Below are 24,070 nucleotides of genomic sequence, written 5' to 3'. Positions count from 1 at the left end.
ATGACTGATATTCTGACAAATGCAGAATGAAATCAAGTCAACCAAACCTTCAACATGCCCTGACTCGTCCCCTGAGTTACACTACGTGGAGAAAGTGTGAGCCGGAGGAGGAGATGAAGAGATACTTCAGTTGCATTGATGGTTTATCCAAAACTCTATCGAGAGTGAAAATAATTGTCAAAATGTTATGCTTCCTATGCTATGGTTTTTTCTTTCCATGTCTGTTCTTCTATTATCTCTTTCATAGTTGGCTATTTGACTGCTTTGTCTGTGTGTGGGCGTATTAACGCAGTGTGAAATGCTCCGTGTCTTACATGGTGAGAGTCTGATAGTGACACTGATCCGCTCCACAGGGGAGCATGAGAGAGAGAGAGAGAGAGAGAGAGAGAGAGAGAGAGAGAGAGAGAGAGAGAGAGAGAGAGAGAGAGAGAGAGAGAGAGAGAGAGAGAGAGAGAGAGAGAGAGAGAGAGAGGGGGGGGGGGGGGGGGGGGGGACAAAGAAGAAAGGCAGAAAGAAAATGGCACAATGGTGAGGGAAAGAGTGAGAGGACAGTGAAAAAACGGTTAGAAGAAGGCAAGAGCAAAAAAAGACATAAGGGAAGGAAAGAGAGGGAAAGAGAGAGAGAAAGAGAGAGAGACTGATTGGCCTGTAGAGATTTTTCAGGGTCAACTCAGGGATGCGCTTGGGCACCAGTCTGGCAACTGACCAATCAAAGTTAAGGCAGGGCAAAGTCATAGGGGCAACCAGCCAATCAGGCTAGACCTCAGTGACTGCTGACAGAGCATCAAAGTCACTTCAGAGGATCAGAGAGAGAGAGAGTGAGAGAGCGCAAGAGAGCAAGAGAGAGAGAGAGCGAGAGCAAGAGCGAGCGAGCAAGCGAGGGAGAGGTCAGTGACCTGATGACCAGACAAGGGAAAACTGATTTAGACTGAGAGGCAATCAGGGGAAGTGTGATAAGGATAAGAATAAAGGGGAGAGAAGGAGGAGGGGTGGGTGTGTACGTTAGAACATCCATATTCAGGTCCTAGCTATGGGCTTTGGGGTCTCAGTGCCCAATGTGCTGGAACTGGTTAGAGAGAAAGAGAAGGTCACACCCACCCACCCACACACACACACACACACACACACACACACAATCAAAAGTGCAACTTGCACTAGCCTAAACTTTATAAAAAAAAAAAAATAAATAAAAAACCATGCAGAACTGTGCAAAAGTCAGAGACCGCCCTTCATTAATTTTATTTCCAGGCAAAACCGTTAATACCAGTAAATTCGTCATTCATTTCATTCATTTTTCAGGAGATATTTCTGAGGAGATTAGATGCAAGACAACGCACTTGCAAAAGAAAGTTTAAAAAAAAAAAAGTATTAAAAATTACAGAGAAAAAGGCACTCCTAACAACCATGCAAGACCTGGTAGACTGCCAACACTGTTACCATCCGACAAACAGAACTTAAATCATTGAGAGAGAAGAAGAAAAAAATCTAAGTTCCATTCTTGTTTTAGTGTTTGTCAGTTTGTACAATTAGGAGACAACTCAGCACTAAGAATCTATGAAGCCATAAAAGAAATCAGACAAAAAGAAGAAAATTTGCAAATACACACAAAAAAGCTGCCGGTTTCTGTGAAACTTTAAATACAGAAATTCAGCAGTAAAGGTGTCTGTGCAATTTTCTGTCTGATGCTGAAAAATGAACAACATCTACTTAATGTCTACTCTGACTGGAAATTAAATAAATCTGTGTGTATTTGTGCGCACGCAAGAGAGAGAGAATGTAAGCAAGAGATCGTTACAGTTTGTACTTATACAACACAAAAAACACACTACAAGCTTAATTGAGGAGCGGCCGCTGTAGTGAAGTGTCAGCACAAACACACGTGGATATCGACATCCTCTCAAGAGATATCAATACAATCTAATACAGTAAACATTCATCAATATCTCCTACTCTATCAAACAAGAGTAAATCTCCCTACTGCTCAGGCACTCAATATGATACGACACAACGCTGTCCCTGTCCACCGAGCCTCAATAAAAGCACCACAACATTTAACAACAGCTTTGGGCCTTTTTAAAGGGGTGGTTCAGGCTTTATTAAATGAATTCTCAAGTTTTTTCAGCCTTTATCTTTATTCTATATTAAACTCTATCTGTATTATATCATTTATTACCATGGACATGTGTTTGCTTGTACCTGTTGACTCATAGTACACTTGTAATAGAAGCCAATGGAAGGTGTTAAGTTTTAGTTTAGTTTAGAGTCAATAGTACAATGTACTAAGAAACAATCAGAAAAATGATATTCATAATACAAAAGTCCTTCACATGAAATTAATTTAAACAACCTCAAACATGCATTAACCCTTCACTGCACTGCTATATAATCAATTTTCTACAAGGGTGTACAATTTATAGTATTTTTCTCATTGCAAACAATACAACATTGTATCTAATTGCACTGTAGTCTACTTTGTCAATGTATAGTGACTAGCATGTTAGCTTGTGGCTAGTGTGTCAGTTTGGCACTGACTTATTATTGTGTAGTGACTGTGTTAGATCAGGAGAATATAAAGCCAAGTTTTGATTCAATTACCATACTTCTAAACTGTTGCTAATCGCGGCTATCTACTTTTAAAGTAAGTTAGTGGAACCAGAACCAGAACTTTACAAATCTTTTTGCAAAGGTGTATTATAAGTGTACGCAATGTATTTTTAACATAATCACTTTATGGGTTTGTATGATAAACACATAGTAAAGGGCAGCACTAAAAATGATAACCAAAATGAAATAGTCTATTATTAAGCCTTCAAACCCAAGATTCTGTGTGTTGTTGCACTCTTAATGCTAAAAGAGGTCAAATATTTTAAATGAAATCCAAATTCAATTAAACTTTACTTAAAAAAGATGACATCTGAGCATCCAAACATCACTTCTATAAGCTAAAATAAGACGGGCATGTAATACTACCTCTTGTAATGACTGTATAAGCTTACTTTAATCACAAGTTAATACATCTCACTCGGTCACTGCAATATCCAACCACTTTATCACACATCACATTTTTTTCTCCACATCATGCAGCCACACAAATTGCTGGAACTATAAGCGTAATGTACTCTGTGCCAGCAGCTTTGCTTTGGCTGTGTGGAGTCAGTGGGCATTGTGCGAGGTTAACGGCAGCGTGGCACTCTGCCAGTGTGAATGAACCTGCCAGAACACAGAGCAGCTTCCAGCTCTCATGTTGAACCCAAGCCCAAACATGACAAAGCCAGCGGCACTGCTCCAGACACGCAAACACACCTCTGCCCTGCCACAGCTGCTAAACAGAGCAAACAGGCACGGACGAGTGAAGGAGGAGCACTGGGGGCATTCACTTTATAGTCCAAGTCCTCCACGGTGTATAGGCCTGGAAACAGAAGTTTTGTTTCATAAGTTCTTGCTTGTAGCTTTTTAGTATTAACTGGAGTGAAAATTCGACACTCTAATATCGATAAATTCAAGGGATATATTTTATTATGATTTGAATGTTAAGGCAAAATTTCCTTTCAGTGATATTTTGCCTTGGAATGCCCCTTATCTCAAACCTACTGGAAAAGAACGTTTCAGGCATCAGGCAGCATATTCATAAAGATTTTGTGTCAGGTTTCAGGTGTCTCGTTCCCATCACTGCGAACAATTCTGACTTGGTTTCTCTGGAATGTCTGAATTCATATCAAACCACTCAGACCAACTTTTTTACATTCTAACAATTTAATTATGCAAAAGTTTAAAAATCTGCAAAATTCATTTAAATTGTGAATGAATCATTATTCTTTTTTTTGCCATGGTTTTGTCATAAAGTACAGACTTAACCTTATGGACACGAAATGGAAGTCAAATCTAAATTAAATGTAGATTATATAATTATGCAATATGTAATTGTGCTCCCTAAACAATCATGTAAACATGCAAATTACAGTGAAACTTTCCAGGTTTGGAAATTGGAACTTGCACAGAATTCTACACAATGACATATCACAGTATTGATTACAGTTAGGTAGACGCCATCTACACTGTCAAATAGAAACCTCTTGACTTCACTAAAACTGATGAAGACTAAAAACACATTCAATAAACTGAAAAGCTATTCAAATATTCAAATAACAAAGGTATTCATCAATTTTTTAAAGGCTTGAAGATTTAGCATAGGATTAATTATCTACTTTATGTGATGTAATGGTTTTAGGCCTTAGACACTCGCAGCCTTGATAAGGGAAAATGTGGCATAGATAAGAGAGAATTTCGCAAAGCTAGGAGTGAATAACCCTCCTTGTGAATATAAATATTCATGCTAAAGCACTGATTCACTTGCTTTACGGCTTTATAAAGTCAAATAGGCAATAAAGCATGCACCAAGGCAGTAACAGACAGCACACAAATTCATCTGAATAACCATCTGACAGGATCGATAGAGAGGCTATGAAGCTATAGAGCTCTAAATACACCCAGGCCTTTAGCCACATCCATCCATCCTACAGTTAACTTTCCAATTCCTTCATCAACCCAGGCAGCTGAGCTGAAGCACATCTAACACATTCATCACTGGCCAAGTGTTTTATTAGCTAATATACACCAAGCAACAGGGCTGCAAAATGGCCAGCGGAGAAATGCATGAATGGGCACATGCCTGTAACTATACAAACCACTCACTTTATTTTTCTGCTCCACATTTCACCACTATTCACTTGATCTATTACAAGTGGGAGAGAAAAAAAATAACACAGAATTGCCATATTTTGGGTGAAATTTGGGTGAAACTTCTGGCAATGGCATGAATCAAGCTCCACAGAATTAGGTAGGTTAATTAATCCCACCCACCCACCCACCCACAAAACTGACAATACTGCATGAAGTACTTTTTTTAATATATGAAGTCCACCAACTGAGCTCGAAGTGATTATAGAGGTTTGCAGTATGCCTGCCTCAGCTGAGCGAAGTGGTCTTTACAGGTCATAACAGCACTTATAATGCATACTTTTTAAAGAAACATGCAGTTGGTCAGCGTTCTTTGAGTACGGACAAAATCCACTATATGCTTAGAAAAGTGTGCAGTGGCCTAAATTATCACGATAAACATAAATAAGGTGATACTGCCCACCTTTACTATCTATTTATACTGTTACGTAATGGAAAAACACTTTTCAAAAACGCGTCGTCTTTTTGGTCTGTCTTTTCATCCTCCTTTCTTCTAATATCACCTACACGCAGCCTAAACACACACAAACACACACACCTCAGACAGGCTTCATAAACATCAGCCGTAATGCAGTGTGCCTCTGCTGACACACAGCCCTCTTAATTAAAGCACTTTACTTTGTTTTTATTTCTCTCCCTCTCTCTCACACACCCCTCACACTCCCTCTCTTTCTCTCTGACTCTCTCCCTTTTTTTCCCCCACCTCCACTGCTTCAGTAGGAGGCCAGGATTAAATTGGATTCTAAATGATCCAGAACCGATTTCTGCTGCCATTTTTTCCCCCTCCATCTCTCGCACTCTCGCCGTCCTCCTTTTTAAAAAACTCCTCCCGTCTCACAACAGCGCTGTCAGGGGCTTCATTTTCTGCAGCGAGGGGCTTCAGCAGGTCCCTCCACCTCCCCGGGGAAGGGCCTGTGAGAGTGAGGGAATGGAGGACGCAACTGAACGGAAAGACAGAGGAGCAGGAGGAGGAGGAGGGGGCGGCCTACGCAACCGGAGAGTGCGTCTCGCCCATTAAGGTGCAGAAAATGAGAAAATTTTGAAAATGAAATACGAGCTTGTTCAGCCTCTCAGCTCCCTCTCGTACTTTCAGCCTTTTCTCTCCTCCCCCTCCCTCACTTCTACCTGGGATGCTTCAGAAAGATGAATCCGTGACTAAGACTCACACCTCCGCTTCCCATCGCTTTGAAGAGAGTTTTGGGCAGGCAGACGCTCTCCTCCCCCCCACTCTAATAACTTGCACACATACAATAGCTCCACAGCTCACTGTCATTAGTGAAAGTTTACTGAAACGACAAACCAGAGCTTTGTTAGAACTGAGCCTGTGCGTCTCTGAAGTAAGCTGAACCACTTTATGTTGCCAATCAAACCTGGTATATCATTTACAGAACTGTTAAATATTTAGATTTGATCTCTATGGTTTTAAAGCATTCTTGCCAAAGTTTTATTTTTTGGGGCACAGCAGACTAAGGCTTGATTTTCTACACGGGTAAGCATATCAGACCAGACCAGTATCTTAACTCTGTCTCTCTCTACCTCTGTAACATGATCATTCTGGATAAGAGCAACAAAATTCATATCGAATAATACTACCTTGAAATGAACAATGAGTTGAGTATTACAGTTTAAAGATTAAATAAAGAACAAGCATGATGACAATCATGGGTACTTTATAGAGTACTTAACAACAAATGGATCATATAAAAATGTATATCAATTACAGAGAGCATGTAAACCAGAGGTAAAATATTGAAAGTTTCAATGTCTTTTCCATATTGCAATTTGGCAAGTTTTAAAATGTTGAATTATATATTTAATTATTAATAGCAATAATAATAATAATAAGTTAAGTAAGCTGTAAAATTTCTTCATGTGTATAATCCAATAAATATCAGCCATTTAGACAGTAGTCATGCTCCCATGCAGTTTCTGCACAAACTGTAAGCGATAAACTGTAAATGCACAAAAAAATAAGGAAAAAACTTCATGCAATGACGTCATTTTCTGTCAGAGGTCATGGTTTATTGATAAAGACGTGTAGGTCATGTTTCATCTGTAATTTAATCAATATCATAATTTGTGTACCTTAGGCTTTACTGACTTCCCCTGAACCTCCTGCTAAAGAAACTGTTTATTAAACAGGTGCTATTCTGGATGATAAGGTACCACCGTAAGTGTTGTCTATTCATGTTTACTAAATTACCATTAGTAGGGAGAGCTTTTTAAAATAAAAATCATTATTAGTTGGTAAATACACTCATTAATAAAACCAGTCGTCTGTCTGCTACCTTAGAATGTCCACAGAATAAGTGTCTGAGAAAATGTTTAGGCTGGAATCTGGGCTTATTCTACATTGCCTGTCAGAGCCAGTAGGTGCAATGTTTGTGCACAATGGGCTTGGTGGGACCCGCATCTTTTCTAATGAATGCCCTAAAAACAAGACGCTCTGGGGTTCCTGAATGGAGTTCTTGAAGGAACTTGAATGGAACGCCAATTCGATTTTTTTTGAGGAAAAAATCAATCTTTTGGATTAATCAACTCATCAGTAATCAGTTGATAGATTAATTGATGAATGTTTTTAGTTGCAGCCCTAAACATTTCATTATCATGCAGTCGTAAAACTTCTTTCAAAAAAAAATTGTTTCATTTATTTATTTGAGCATTTTACACAGTGGGGCAACTTTTTGCCTCATTTTGGCTCACTTTTAGTCACTTTGAAGGATGTGTGCTTAGCCTAGCACCTCTTAGCTCCCCCCATTGCCTTATTACCATTTAGCTTTTAAACTAAACACATTAAATTCCCTTGACAAGCGTACAGAGGTATATACAATAATGATGTAATGATAGCAAGGCAATAAATGCACAGGGAAAGAAGTAGAGGAGCCTCAGAAAATAAGCAGAGAAGAACAAAGAGTGCAGGAGGAATAAGAGGTAGATGGGGGGGTGATGTGTCAGAGAGAGGGGGAGAAAGGAAAAGAGTCTACCCAGCGGTGTTGAGAGGAATAACTGTTCCTCCTTTGCTGCCGTCTTTCCGCACGCGGCAATCACTCGAGGGACCACCAGCACAGGAATTACTGTGCAAATCACACTCAAACACACTTCTACTATTACACAAATACAGACTGATGCTCTCTTGAGCCCGACAAATATAAACATTTTATGACTAGTACTGATGTTAAGAAGCGAAATTTTCAATATCTGACAATACTGGATAATAGAGTCCAACAGTTTGATAGTGCTTTAATGACCAATACCTGTCTGATGTTTTAACTGCCAATTTCTTGGACTCATACAGCAGAAACCCAATGTAAAAGGATAATACAAAGGATACAAAATAATATTTTTAATAAAATGAACGGATGCACAATTAAATCTGAATTGGCATATTTTTTAAAAGAAAATCTTTAGTTGTGGAACTAATTTTAATCTATTATTAGATTTTCAAGCTCGGTACACACTTTTAAAAAACATTTGAAAATGGAGAAAGCTCCAGCCCTCACATATTTTCTATGTTTTTTCCCACTGTTTATTCTCTGACCTGCTAGTCAGGACTACTATATGCAGATAACAAAAATGCAATCTGGTTACAGTTGTGTTAAATATGATCTCTGACCACCGAATGAGATTTGAGAGATTCAATTGTAATCCACTCGCAACGTGTTCTGGAGTGTTTACATGTTTCATGCGGTTACCTGAAATCCAAACGTGATGCATTTAAAAACACAAGCTGACACAAAGTGTAAACAAGTATAAACATTTTCACCAGACAACCAATAAATCGGCCAGGCTCTAATTTTCTCATGCATATACACAGATACTTTTACTCACACAAAAACATACTTATCCTACTGAAAGTCAGACACACAACACTGAAAGCATAAAGCTCCTAGATCCAACTCAGTTCTGCTGCAGTTTGGACTCGATATAACCCAATTAAACACATACTCCCTCTAACTCATCAAACGAGACGGCCTCAAGACCTCCGTCTAAGGAGCTCCAGCACCAATTAAAACTCAAAATTCATACCACACTTCCTATACTTAAATCAAACATTATGAGGGGGAGAGTGCATTCAAATGGTCTTTGCTATTTCATTAACATCATGAATTTAATTTTTATCTCTCAGCCACACACACACACACACACACACACACACACACACAGACAGAGGGCTGATCTATATTTCTACAAAGCTGTCTGTATATTTGGGCCTGTGCTTCAAATACTGACCAAATGTTCAACCGGGTATTTTTCAAGTACTATCTGATTCATCAGCTATTTATCCATAATGACTGTGTTTGCTGAGCACTAGTGTAATGGCACAACATGCTCAATAGTGTTATACAGCAGATGAAACTAACCACACAAAACCACTGAAGGAAAACCGAGCATAATTTGAAGTCTAAGAGGGCAGTATTTTGTCTGATACTCCCCACATGCCATGTTAAAATCAGAAAGAAACAGAGGGGTGAGTGTTCCATTTTCATGACCCACCCAGCAGTTTTTTCCCCACCTCTACAAGTCTTTTTAAACTAAAGAATCTAGTGTAGAAAACTGCGTTTATCTTTTTTCCTATATTTGTATTGGAATTTATGTTGACACCTGCACCAACAAAAAGTCCTTGTACATTTTGCTCTGATGATCATCAGGCAGACCTTTTAAACATATACCCTTCTACAATGTGGAGATAAATAAGTCAGGGTAATAAGAAATCTGGTTGAGAGACTAGACCGTCTAGAGCTGAATGTACTGATAAAGAATTTCTGATCTGAGCTCTGCGCTGAATGTTTCATGTTCAGTGTGTACACTCACCCATGGCTTTGGTCTCCTCACCCTTGGCATTAAGGATGGAGAACTTGAACTTGGCACGCACTTCACTCTTAGGACAGCTGACCAGGAGCAAATAGAGAGACAAGTAATCTTTACTCTCCTCATCCAGCCCTTTTGGATTCACTCGCAAACACCTGCACAAAGCGGACAAGAGGAAAGTAGATAAGTCAGTGTTACTGATGTTCAAGTAATTTCTAGTCCAGTTTAAGGCCGTAACTATTGATTGTTAGTAATGGAATAATCTACCAAGAATTTAGACAATTAAGTCATCAGAGATTTTAAATATGAGAAAAGATAAAACATGGACTATCAGACATAAATAAGCTCTACATAGGCCTTCAACGATTCCAAAATTCTTTAGTGAATTGAGATCCCTCAGACAGGAGAACAGAAGAATTACAAATAAACAACATAAAAGTGCATAATACAAATCAAACAACTGCCAATTAATTACTGCAGATTCTTTAAGAAGATACATTTTAATTACTTTTTTTTCCAATCAAGGTTAGTTGTGTGATTGTGGCAGCCAATGTCTAGGCCTGAACAGGTAAAGCAGAAATCAAGTAGCCTCAAGTCTCATTAAGCTCCTAAAAGTTCTCACCATTTGAGCTTGTCATTGGCTCCTGAGGAGAAGGTGGAGCTTTTAATGACCTCGCCCATCTCCTCCCGACAGAAGCTAAAGTTGTTGATGGTCCACATGTAGGAAAACTTCACCACTTTGATCTGATACACATGCAAAAGCAAAAACACACACACACACACACACACACACACACACACACACACACACATTTATGCATCTGTGTCCCTTTCCTGTCCTTTTCTTTTGATATATTGGTAAATGGCGGCCAAGACTTCAAAAATCGGCCACATCAAAACTGACTTTCATCTTGATACACCATGGAAACAAATGGGTTTGAGGAAAAAGGGGGGAAAAAAGGTAAATGAACAAACACTAGTTTAGAAAGGAAAAGGGCAGACAGAGGACTAGCCCTATAGGTCTCTGCACTTCTGCTCACATGAGACTGGTATGTAATGTGCCACAGTCCCTTAAAGCTCACTGCTGCACATAAACATCATGTGTATGCAGATACACATATCCTTTGTTCATAGAAATTTCTCTTTCATTGTCTTTGTCTGATGAAATCACAGTGGCAAGAGCACTCTCTTTATTACACAGCAGGAATGGGCTTAAAAATTTGACTACTGGATTAGTCAGTCAAACCCACTGTGATTAAATTAGCTGATTAGTTCTTCTACTTTCTAGCTAATGACACTTAGTAGTTCCCAACTGACTACAGCCACAGCCCAACTCAAATAAACAAACACTACTCTACATTGCCTCAAAGTTTTATTTGCATACATCAAATAAAGAAACATTATGCCCTGCAGCACTCTAAAAGCAGTCTAGCAGGCTGTTAATCAGTTTGTCTTTAGACCATGATGTCTTCTAATAAACATGCTTCTGCTTTCTTTCATTGTATTTGTGTCAACCCAACTGATGAAAACACATTCAACACGTAGTGCTATATTTATGTCGCAGCAAACAACATGTGTTTTCGACAAATACAATGAAAGAAAGCAGAAGCATGTTCATTACTGCAGATTAAATACTTGATATCAGGAGATTACAAAATAATTGTGCCAAACTTAGTTATGGTTACTTTTTATATGGTATTTAACAGAATCGTTTTATTCTGTGGAATAAAAACCTGATTTGAAATCCGATGTGCTAACTCTCTGAAAACACTAATCAAATAGCTTGTCACGATTCAATTACTGGTAAAATGGCCATCACTATTACAGAGAGACATGTAGAGTACAGCATGCACAAAGAGATCATATTAAAAACATACTTCAATACTCACCTGTGTGTAACACCAGCTTTCGGCCACTGGGCCGCTGGTCATCTCAGCGGGAGGGGGCGGACTCGGGACCCTGGACATCGCCAGCTTTGAGCGTGTGGGGAGAAGAGGGCACTACAACTGCCAGCAGACAACGCCCCAAACACACACTCTCTCTCTCTCTCGCTGAGTAGCACTTCTCACAGTCTCGCACAAACTTTATGCAGACATAGCACAGCCGCCGCTAGGATCTGCGCACACACTGAGGTTCAAAGTCGTCCAGAAAACATGGAGAGAACATGGAGGGAGAACACAAAGAGCGTCACAACAACAGCAGAACCTGAGAGAGAGAGAGAGAGAGAGAGAGAGAGAGAGAGAGAGAGAGAGAGAGAGAGAGAGAGAGAGAGAGAGAGAGAGAGAGAGAGAGAGAGAGAGATTGAGTCAAGCCCTCTTATCACAATAACACCATGATGTACAGTATGAAGAACAGAATCGGCAATAACAGACACTGTGCCAAGTTATCGGCTATAATCCCCAAACAGGAGTTCCATAGATACTGTGTGTCAGGATTAGCGATGCAATAATATGAACATATTGATTCTCTTAAACAAGATAAAAGCAGCTACTCTACTCGAAATGAGCTGAGAATTACTGAGTAAAACCTTCAGTTCCAACTCTTAAATCATGCTCAATAGCAGTTTCTTGAATCTGAAGTTTAACACTTGAAATAATACAAAATTTGGTTAGCAGAGTAAAATGTACATCATTTAGTCAAACACTTCTGTTTAAAAACACATTTTGTAAAATATGAGTGCACAAAATTAGCTTAATCAGAACGTTTGTTACTTTTGATAATTAATATATAATACTATTTTATCTTCTTCCCTGAGGTTTATTGATAACACGGTCATAATTCATTTTAACATGACCGTTTTCCAACCTCTCTTGGACCTTCCAACATTTTTTTTTTTACTTTCCTTTTTATACTGGTATGTAAATTACCTATTCTCTGATTGGTTGCCCCATGTCACCAGCAAAGTGATCAGTTGTAGACAAACTTTTAGGCTTTTGTAGTAATGTATCCAGTTGTATTTTCTGTTTATGTAACCATGTTCACATCTACACATATTTTAACAGGAAAAAAGCCTCAAGGTGCAATTTATGTTCAAATGATATGTAAGTTGCTTGATGTGCAGCATTTAATGAACAAGTCTTCACTTTATTAGCTTTTTCAAGAGATTAGCTCCACTACAATAATGCTACTTTCTGCTGGCCTTTCAGTGAGAATCTTTATGTACCACTGAACACGCTAACACTCACTTTTTTCAGACTGGGTTTAACACTCCTTGTGGCATCTCTAACATATACAAATATTTAAAGTTTCTACAAAATTCAAGTAAGATATCTTTGTATGTAGCTATTTTTGGCTAAATGCAAAATCTAATTTCCATTTCTGTCTATCCAATATTACACTCGTTTAAATTTGTGAAAACAGTGTTTAAAATCTGCAATCGGAAAGGGGCAGATACTTCACTACTTAATCAATTAATCATCCTGAAAAGGCAATTTTGGCCCAAATTTGCTTAGTCAATTAAGGCTGCAACTAATTCATTCCAATTGGAAGTTATAACTGCAGCAAGAAAATCAAGCATGTCTAGCCAGAAACCACATTATTGAGCCAACAAGCTACAGAACAAGAGTGATGTTCAATCTATCAATAACATTCTGGTGAACTCCAGTCCAACACAGCACAGTCATTTCCACTAAGTGCTCAAGCCTCGGTACCAAAACTAATTTCGCAAAAAGCCCAGACTTACAGCTGAGCACTGACGCATCAAAATTCAGCCCAAGTTCGGGATGTTGTAGCAAATTTTACATAATAAATGTTTACTTGTCATCAGTTTCTAGCTAGATATGTTTTTCTTCTTCAGTAACCCCTCTCAGCACAAAAATCCTACTCCAACAAACTTGTCATTTTAATGTGACATCTGATTGCACACAAACACATGATAAGAAGGTCCACACGACTTAAACTGCACATCTGACAATATAACAAATCTAATGAAACATATCAACACTAAGTAAGACTGCTGTTTCTAAATGCATGAGAAACAACACTATCTCCAGAGATGCAGCCTTCTCCTCCTCCTCACTGTCCCAGGAGAATTACACCACAGCAGTAATTGTTTTCAGTGAGAATAGATACATCAGAAGAAGTGAACAATCTTTTTTTCACTTTTAAAATGTATGAAATTGCTAATTGTTAGGGCTGGGTATTGTCAGCAACATCACAATACATATCACAAAAAAGCCCTAATACAAGCTGGGTTAGTTTCACCAGAGGACCCGATAATGTAATTTGTGCGGGATTAAAGATCTGTGTAACTTCCACAAATTACCCCAAACAGCCCTGATTGAAACATCACAAGTCCATTGACCTCAGTGAGAACATTTACGGCAGCATTCTGCAACAGGAGCCATGCTGCCGAACAATAACAAAACATGCCGCTTAATAGCAAACGTGGTACAAACAGGACAAGAAAGAAGACTTTCCACCAAATGCTATGGATTTCAGTAGTCTTGTCATGAACTTGAGAATTTAGGAACTGGGTCAAATAAAGCTCCACTTAAGCTGTAGTTTTGTCTTCAAGCTAGAAAAAACAAAACCCAAAAAAATAATCACACACACACACACACACACATATACAGATCTCTGTAATCACTCCAATTACAAACTACAAACTCCCAAGGAACTAATTCAGCTCCAACAGGGCTTAACATACAAAACACCTGATCAGATATTTTTGGTCAATGTTTAACTTACAATTTGCTCTGAAAACTACAGTAAAAAAGAATTAATTAATAAGGTTGGACAGAATGATGTTTTTATATGAACACTTATTACAAAGCTGAGGCAAGTTTGAAAAAGAGCGGTGGAGCTGGTCAGAGCACAGAAAAGCAAAGAATGAGCTTTCTGCACTTTTATTCACATAAAGGCAGCAGCAGCCTGTGAGGCAACAGTCAGTAACTGACCACATAGACGTGTGTGAAGCCATCAACAAAGTAGTGCTGGGAGATTTTCATGATTAATTTGGTTAATTCTAATTAATGTTGTTTTCACACAATGTGTACAATTGAGTTTGCACATGTTTAGATTGCTTGTACTTTAATTAAAATACCAACTAAAAAACTCTTCAAAGTTTCAAGACGTACAAAAACCACATCTTAATAAAAATCTCTCACAGGTCTGTGCGCTGACCTTAGCGGTAGAGAGAACACACACACACACACACACACACACACACACACACACACACACACACACACAAACAAACAAACAAAAACAAAAAAACACTCCAAGATGAAGGAGCTTCGCAGAGGAGTGAGCTCATGCCAAAGAAAGGTGGAAACATCAGTTCAGTGGTGTGGAATTGGTTTGGATTCGAACAGTCAGATGTTGAACAAATTCATGTAAAGTGCAAGTTGTGTCAAAAGACAGTTGCAACCAAATGTAGCAGAAGCACGAATTTGTTCCAGCACTTAGGACACAAACACCCAGTGGAATGGGAGCAATGAGTGAAAAAACACCATGAAAATGAGCGGGTTTTCAGCGCGGATGGGAACACTAAAGGCCTCAGTACTCTCGCAAAATGAAATTCTCATGAAAGCGCCTTTGCAATCTTATAAGTGCCCATACTTTCTGCAGTTTTGTGTTGCCTCTCGCGATGCTCCACATGGCACGGTCACATTTCATGATAAGTTCCATGACTGCTGGAAACCAGTTCTTACACAGTTCTAACTATAGCAATGTTCATTTAAGGTGGAACGGGAAATTCAAAGAAGAAGCTGGTGAATAGAAAGCCAACTTCAGCCTTGCCCTCTTGCGAAACTTATTACAACATAACCTGTATGTATTGGTGCTTAGTACTAGTTAGTACTACCGAATAACAGACCTAACATTTTACATTTAGGAGATATTCATTGTTTATTTAACAAATACAGGTTTTACAGTGAAATACTATGTCTGCAGAAGCTGAAACTCCGCGTAACTACGCCTCCTTTTTCACGTCCAATCACAGGATTTTTCACAGAGTCTTCGTCCGCTGAGGTCATCCAGCTGCCATGTGCACGACATGGTGAACGAAGCCTCCGCACAACGTCTGCAGTTGTTCGTTTTTCTTTCGTTGGTTGTTTTTCCAATTACAGCAGATTGGTCGCTGAAACCAGGCAGACATCGTCTCCGTAAGAAGTCTGCTGACGCCTTTACCTTTCAACTGGCATCTCTCAAGCCTAAAATAGTAGATAAGTTTGTGGTCTTTTCAAGAAACCTGTAAAGAACTTTATGGTTTGCACTTTTCTTAATGTAAAGAGGTCATGCACAGCACAGTTTACTCATCCATTTAGTTTTCACCAGCAACACAAACACAAAGCAACATTATAAACAAACAACATTCTAAATGCTAATGGATAAGCGCAGCAGCTACAAACTAATAACTCAGAACTAAACTGTGTCTGTGAAAGTGGAACTAACTCAAGCACATGACTAAACGAATCTCACAGGCTTTAACAACAGTTAAAAAAGGAAACTGGACATCAACATTTTGGAAGAAATAATTGATAAAATACAAAATGAGCCATAATATTTGTGTAAGCTATAATGTCATTATTTACTTTATTCTCAATATGTTAAATTCAGCAAATACATAGTAACTGCACACTAAAATAAGTATTGTCTGTAGAGGATGTGAAATTAAGTGAGTAAGTAGTACTGTTTTTTTCCCCCTATAAGCTTGTAAAACCCCTGCATGTGACAGATGTTCTACACTACAGAAAAAACAGCCAAGTCTCAAAAATGAATAAATAAAATATTATAAGACAATATCATTTTCTAACTCAGCCCAGCTGGTGCAACATGTACTGAAAAAAAAAAACTTGTTTTGATGAAAATGAACAGCTCTTATAGAAATGTCTAACAATGACAAACAAACTGATTATAAAAATGACAATGCAGCCATGCTACAGTGTAGAACAACCCTAAAGAGCCACAGTAATTCTCAGATTGGGGATTTTACTGCTCTAAAATAAAACAACCAATTCAACTCACTGGCTAATTATCAGGCCCGTCATGAAGTACTTCAGGCATGAACTTTTAATAACAAGCTAAACAAACTAATACACTTCACTTCCTCCCTGTCTCTCATTGGCAAAAAACTGAAGCCACCTCATCACCTCTTCATCTTTTTTTCTGGCTCCTTCGTTCTATGCTCTTCTCTCTCACCTTTGTCACTCAACCTGCACCTCCCTCAGCCAGCAAGCAGGGAAGCGAGGGACAGTCCGTTCCTTTTTTCTTTAATTAGCGCCTGATTGAAAGGATAGATCATGGCCTGGTAGAACCTTCAAGAAATTATAGAACAAGTCGTAGAAGAAGAGGAGGAAGGAGAAGAGGGATTGAGAAACAGAGGGGGGGGAGGTGAGAGGAGCACCTATTAACGAGGAAGGGAGTGATTAACTACTGGAAGAACAGAACCAAAAAAAATGCCGTTAGTAACACATGGAGGAAGAAGAGAACAAGAGAAAGAAAAAAAAAGGCAGCAGGCAGACAAAGAAAAGGTCAGCTCTTAAAGTTTTAAGACGAAAAGTGGAAAGGGCCACAGAGCAACTGAACCCTTTACCCACATACCTTTACTGTCATGCTCACAGAGTTTAATTAATGCTCTAAGAAAACTTTGCTTCCTGAATTTGATCGTTACTGCAGGGCTGCAGCTTCTTCTGATAATCTTTTGACTAATCTGTTAATGATCAGTTAATCTGCTTCAATTAATTATAAAATACCTTCAAAAATAAGAACTGTTCTGGTAAAACTTTGAAACTCAAAGTTCATAGTTGTCCAAAGATTATAACTGCCCTATCTATGCTCTTTCTGCTAATGGGTTCCTTCCCAGCAATGGTTGGTAGGTTGGATAAGCCTTATAGTACAAAATATTAAAGATTGGGTTTAGAGCTGCTATGCCGAGTGTCCAGTTGATATGCTATGCTACAGAACTAGACTGCGTTGTTGTAGCTAAAGCAAACTAGGCAGGTTGGAAACAATAATGAAATTGCCACCATGCCATACCATAATCTATTCCATCTCTGTGATTTTTCACACATATACAAATAAATACCATTCAAAATAAAATGCAATCTATATTCATTTGGAACTAATAATGCAAAACAAGATTTTCAATGACATGTTCACGTTAAGCGAACAGTGGTGAAGGTTTAATTACAATTTCACACTGGGCAACACTTTAGTCACACGTCACACGTACCAGACATTTTGGTAAGTTTATTTTAAATTGTCTGTTCGAGGTTTACAGTCAATGATTTAGAAAATATTTCAACTAACTCTGAATATTACTGGGTTCACTTGTCAGCCCATTATGAACACCAGCTGATGCAGAAAATTTTAAAGCAATTACCTGCCAATACTGATATGATTCTGATATCATCATGCATCTCAAATTTGCGCTGTATTAAGATAAATTACATCACACTAACTTTAATGAGCATACCATGGACATCACTGCTTAAAAAATATTCACCAAGTGTTTTATTACAAAGCTGCGTTCACATTACATTGCTCAATTATTTCACAAATCTTACTAACTCGATGGTTAGGTAAGTCACTCGAATCGGTCATTAATGTGAATGAACTTGTGTGCTGAAATGATCCCATCCTAACCGATAATGTCCTGTGAATTAACCACTTTCGTGATGAGCAACAACCTAACTGACAGAACAACCCTTCATCACCAAGATACTGTGCTCTGAATAGCTCGCAGCTGTTCAGTACCACAGCTAGATGTGGGTGAAAAAGAATCAGACAAAAAAAAAAAAAGTCACACAAATTCTGATCTGACCATTTTAAGTAAGGTCACATGTGTGGGAATTGAATATGTATCTGATCTAGGAACATGACAGTAAAAGAAAAAGCAATAAAAAAGGTAAAAACATCAGATTGTGCCACTTGAACATGGTAATGGAAGGTCAAAAAGTGCATCATTGAACTGGATAAATTGCATTGTGAAAAAAAGTAAACATCTATAAACATATATAAATTACACACAAAAAACAATTATATAGAGTATACATAGTATACAGTACAGAGTATACATAGTATACATTACAGAGTATATATAGTACACAGTGTATATATAGTTTACACAGTATACATAGTACACAGTATATTATATATATATATATATATATATATATATATATATACACATATATATATATATATATATATATATATATATATATATATACACACACACACACACACATACACACACACACACACACACAGTATAAAGTAGGGGTGTACCATATCGTACTGTTCGCAATAATACCGTTATAACTTTCTAAACGATAAAAAAAACAATCCATATTGTGATAACAGTGATATTCTGACTTGTTGACGTAATGACGTCAATGGCATACATTCGTTGCGTGAGTCACAAACAGAAAGAAGCATGGCACAAAGCAGCTCTGTGATGGAGTTTCTCCCAAAAAGGGGAGTGACTTCAGTAGAGTGGAGATGGTTTGGTCATAAAATCTCATATGTACAACAGATCACAGTAATATGCAAGATATGCAAGAAGCCTGTAACAAAAGGGGGAAACAACTAATCTGTTTCACCACCTCAAGCAGAAGCACTCAATTGAGTATGAGGGAAATCAAAAATGGCTGTGTTTACATGCAAAGGCTTTTGCCAATCCGATTGAATACAAGCAGATTAGAGACTCAGACTGAGGTGTTTATGCTCGATCTAATCAACAATCTAACGAAAATCTTCGTTTACATGCTCACTACAAGTAATCCAATGCAAAATGACATGCATGCGTGGAGCAGCACTGAGAGTAAACGTTACCATGACAGCGAACATCACGTGATGTCCAGTCGGCGTGAGATGAGTTTCCAGTTGGTGCACTTGTGTTTTTTTTCATGGCTTTAAAATGATGTCAAGAGGAACACGTCGTCCGTCCCACTGCCGTCTTTTAAAGCTCAAGGCATAAACTTTGTCTCCTCTGCAGACCAGCTTCTGCTCCTGCCATGTTGAACAGTATAAACCTTTCGTCATGACACGCCGCACATGCGCAGAACGTACTTACACGTTCCGATTGGAGTGTAATCAGATTCAGGAGTTTACACTGCTATTATTCTTCTATTTAACAGATTATTTACAGGTTTACTCACCTCGCTCAATCGGATAGAAATTGTATTCCGAATATATATGATGTTTACTCTAATGATCATGATTTTATATGTTTGCCATTTTGCCCAGCCCTATTTCAAAGGCTTCCAACGTTGTTCACTTCCCACAGGTGTACTGACGTTACCAACGTCATTGATTAGATGTTTCAACTCGACAACTGGGCTGTCTCTCCTCGCTGTTTCGCTCTCCCTCATCGTTTGTCCTATTTGTATCTGATGAAAAACACTGTTGGCATTTTCACTCAGTGAGACAATAAAATATTAATCACTCAAGTTGGGGAACAAGTTGGTGCCCATTTGCAATTTAAATTACCTTAGACTTCCTGGCAATTAATTTGTGCGCGCGTCCGCTCGTGTGCGTCTGTAGTCATGTGTCTCCTACTGTCTATTTTCTCAACTTAATTTTCAATGGTATTTGTATCATGTCTATCGCAACTGTCAACTAATCAACGGGAACTCACTTGGTGGCAACATAATAATGTTCACAAAGCAGCTAACAATCGCTCAACTCTGTAAATAGGCCCTGATGACAGAGGATCTGAGCTAACACACACACAAATGAGCAAACATGCAGACACACACCCACACTCATATTTTATCAGTTGACGACAACAGATTACAGCCCCAGCTAAAAGCGTGTCAGGTCTGTAAGAGAAAGTGAAGTCTGCTAATCGAAAGCTTTTTTCATCAGACATCTTCAGACACTTCATTCATCACTATCTCCTCTCCTCCTCGGGCAGTGATGTACATGCTGACCGTGCTCGCAGGGAGAGTGACTAATGGGTGATAATCCACAAGACACAAAGAGAATAAATATTGACAAACACACACAAACCCATATAATTACTTGGTTTGTTATATTTAACACATTACAAGGAAAAGAGGGGAGATGGGAAGCACATGTATAGCCTGTTACAGCTTACATTCATCATCTAGCCAGGAACACCTTATTAACGTAAAGCAGGGATGAGAAATATGACTGTGCGCTATTGTTATCGTGATGAATTATGTTCAGAGACACCATAGTGTACACCTGAGCTCAGTTCAGAGGTATCATCAGCACCTATCAAGGTATAGATAAAAGTATCACCTAGAAGCCTGATCAACGGCATGGATAACAGAGCCTTTAAATGGATCAATGATATGCTGTGTCCAGGTTCATTATTTTCTTACTAAATACTTCGAAATAAACATGACATATCACACTTTCTACAATACTTCCTCTTCACACAAAGACAATTTTAGTGCATCAAAATAACATTTATTTTAGGCATTTATGCCTCCCAAAGTCTAATAATGCCAGGTGGTCTAATAACGTCAAGCATCTAACCAAAAACAGATTATATAAACAAGCTTTAAATAAAATGTAAATAAATTGGCATGATTTTATGTGTGAATCTTTAAAAATCATAACTGTGAAAATACAGCAGCATTTAAAGTATTCAACTCCCTAACAAACTTTTGTCTGTAATTCTCATTTCCTCAAATGTCATATGGCACAGCTAACAAACAAATTTTATTATGACATGATTCAAAAAAGAGAGTGGGCACGTTATTACACCATAAATATGAACACAAGTGACCTTCACGTTGCAAAGCCAAAGTCAGCAGCCCTTTCGCAGAGATTGGTTAGGCTTTACTAAGGCAGGTGGTGTGACCCCAGGAAAACCATGTTATTATTACAGTGATGTTTGTTTATTTGAGAAAAAAGTATGTTTAAACTTCAAGGACTTCAAAGTTTATACGGTGTCCAGGTTGAGACACTGGTTTTCAGTGATGGTAAACAGCTTCCATACCTACAGTGGTAAACACATATAAAATATTTTTAATTTATGACAAGTTGCACCACCTGACATTTTCTAAATGGTAAAATATACTACTGTTTTAAAATGAAATTTATACAATTATGAAAACAATGTACTGAATAAAATCTTGCACATACAAAAATAAAAGTCTCTTTAAATTTCAAAATTATCATCTGACCAAACAATAATCTGTGTACAATAACAGCATCATAGTATTTTTGCCACATCACGTTGTTCTTAAAAATTTAACCAAGTCTTAATTAGGAAACATATATAATTAAACATCGACAGTGAAAAGTTTGAACACACTTCATGGAATATGCATTTTTTTATAATCCCAAAGCCACTCTTATTTAAAGGTTTATTCCTTAATACAAATAAAATTAGTTTCCAAGATAAATACAAATAGTAAAACTGATGCACAAATTGATAAACATTTTTTTAAATCTAAATTTAAAAAGTGATTAGATACAGGGAAAGTGAAGTTTGTGGGTTTTCCATGTCTTATACCCTTCATTCTAAAAATCCATCTAGAAGCAAATAATAGCAGAATGTCTTATCTCAGGGAGACTTTTTTTGTTGTAACACAAGGACAAATTATATCATCACCTCAACATGTTAAAAAAACAACAAAAAAATGAATGGAAAAATGAAGTTGGTTAAGGAAGCAATCACTTAGTTTTTGTTATAAATAAAGCTGGCTATACTAAGATAACTGAAGTCCAAGACTAGCTGGGTGATTCCCTCAGAGGAGCATTAAGGCCCCTGTGGATTAAACTGATTGATTGGATGTTTAAGAGAGGATCCGAAAATAAATTACTATGTTTATTATTTAGAGTGGATTAAAGCCTAGCCCTGGCAGAGGACAGTAGCCTGGAGTGCAGACCTTCAAGAGTTCAGGTGTTCACATTTAAATCTGCAATTTCGATTCACCTGAATAATAATGCCAAAGTAGGAGAGCCTAGCCCTGTGTGCTCTTGCTGATATGAGCTTTGGTGTTAGCAGAGCAGAGTTTGGGGTGGAGGAGGAGACGGCTGCCAGGCGAGGCGATTTAGCCCTTCAGGAACTCATTACAGCAGCCGCTAGCCTGCCAAAATAATTAATGAATTAATGAAAGGAGGAGAAAAAGCAACCCACACGCAGCGGCTCTGGCCTGAAAGTCTCTTTTAGTTGCGACTTGAAAGAGAAACATCAAATGCAGTGCCACCCACAAGACTCTCCCTCCGGGTTCTACTTCCTGTGGAGGAGAGGAAATGTGTCCCATCCCATTTTTCTTAAAAATAAATAAGTAAATAAATAAATATATAAAGCCCATCCCACTAGCCAAGTCACCAGATTTTCGTCAGCCAGGGGGCAGAGCTCTTTGAAAGAAAGGCCTAACACCTCTAAACCCATCAATCACAGTCTGTACTGTCTGCTGCTACCTGACTCTCTCACAGCACACAGAACAGAAAGTAAACTCTTTCCCTCTCTGTTTTCGTCCATTTAAACCTTTAGCAAACATATATAAGCATGTCCAGAGACAAAAACACTTTAACTAGGTCTAACACAGAGTCCCTGTACACACCTGATATTACCTTATGCCTCAAATTATCTAATCACAACTGGGCAGTGAGACGTAAAGTCGTTTACTCCTGGCATTTCCATATGTTTCGAATGCGCCTCCAGTGAAAACGTAGAATTAGATTTCATGGCTTGAGGAAAGGAACTGCGCACATTTATTATGCCAGTCTTTCGCTGCATGTGCTGTCAGACTGGACCTCCAGTGAGTCCTTGTTCATGTACATGTAAGAACTAAAGCTGCACCATATACACGCCAAATGCAATGATCAATAAAACTGCTGGAAATCACAAAGACGATACAAAAAGTATGATTAAAATAATTTGCCTCTGACTGAATGTTTCAGAAATCTAACAGTTCTCTTCTTTAGGCAATACCAACCATAAAACATATAAATAGATTTATATATACACACACACATTATATATATATATATATATATATATATATATATATATATATATATATATATATATATATATATATATATATATATATATACACATACACACACACACACACACACACACATTATATATATATATATATAAACAAAAGCTCATATTTCCATTTTTCAGTGTTTGACATAATTTGGAAAAAAAAAAAATCAAATACTTAAGTCTGATCTATTTCTGTTAGCTAGAGAACATAAATGATATATTACTGACATATAATGTCCATATCACTGAACCCATACACACCTTTGACCCACAAACTCAGTAAGATGAATGTTTTACATAATCATTCTGGCTCCATGAGTTTTTGCAGCAAATGTGCACAAACTGCTTTAAATGATGTTTAATCTGAATTATTCACACAATTATTACTATTATCTGAGTTACTACGCACTCAAGCCCACAATGTCCCTGCTGTGCCTCCCTAATACATCATCCAGCCCAACTCAGAAACAACCACATGAGCAGCTCAAGTGTCCGAAAGCTGGATTTTGTCCTGATTCTATTACCTACCAGTCTGTCTTAGTCTCTCTCTCGCTCTGTCTCTGTCTGTGTGTCCTCTCATTAGTACACAGAGTT

The 24,070-nt window shown here is 38.0% G+C and overlaps 1 protein-coding gene across 4 annotated transcripts in view; it reads right to left on the bottom strand.

Annotated features, from left to right (window-relative positions):
• The window catches only part of LOC108412142 (speckle type BTB/POZ protein), a 112,932-nt gene that overhangs the window by 36,334 nt on the left and 52,528 nt on the right, over nucleotides 1-24,070 (bottom strand). For all 4 annotated transcript variants that reach the window (XM_037544827.1, XM_037544824.1, XM_037544826.1 and 1 more), the window contains exons 3-5: nucleotides 11,436-11,751; nucleotides 10,169-10,290; nucleotides 9,550-9,701 (exon numbers count right to left, since the gene is read on the bottom strand). In XM_037544827.1, coding sequence (XP_037400724.1) covers nucleotides 9,550-9,701; nucleotides 10,169-10,290; nucleotides 11,436-11,513 — 352 coding nt within the window. In that variant the 5' untranslated portion in view covers nucleotides 11,514-11,751. The remainder of the gene's footprint in view (nucleotides 1-9,549; nucleotides 9,702-10,168; nucleotides 10,291-11,435; nucleotides 11,752-24,070) is intronic.

The sequence above is a fragment of the Pygocentrus nattereri genome, chromosome 14, assembly GCF_015220715.1.
Source record: "Pygocentrus nattereri isolate fPygNat1 chromosome 14, fPygNat1.pri, whole genome shotgun sequence".
Taxonomy (NCBI): domain Eukaryota; kingdom Metazoa; phylum Chordata; class Actinopteri; order Characiformes; family Serrasalmidae; genus Pygocentrus; species Pygocentrus nattereri.
The sequence above is the reverse complement of the archived record's forward strand: the minus strand, read 5'-3'. Positions and strand labels throughout refer to the sequence as shown.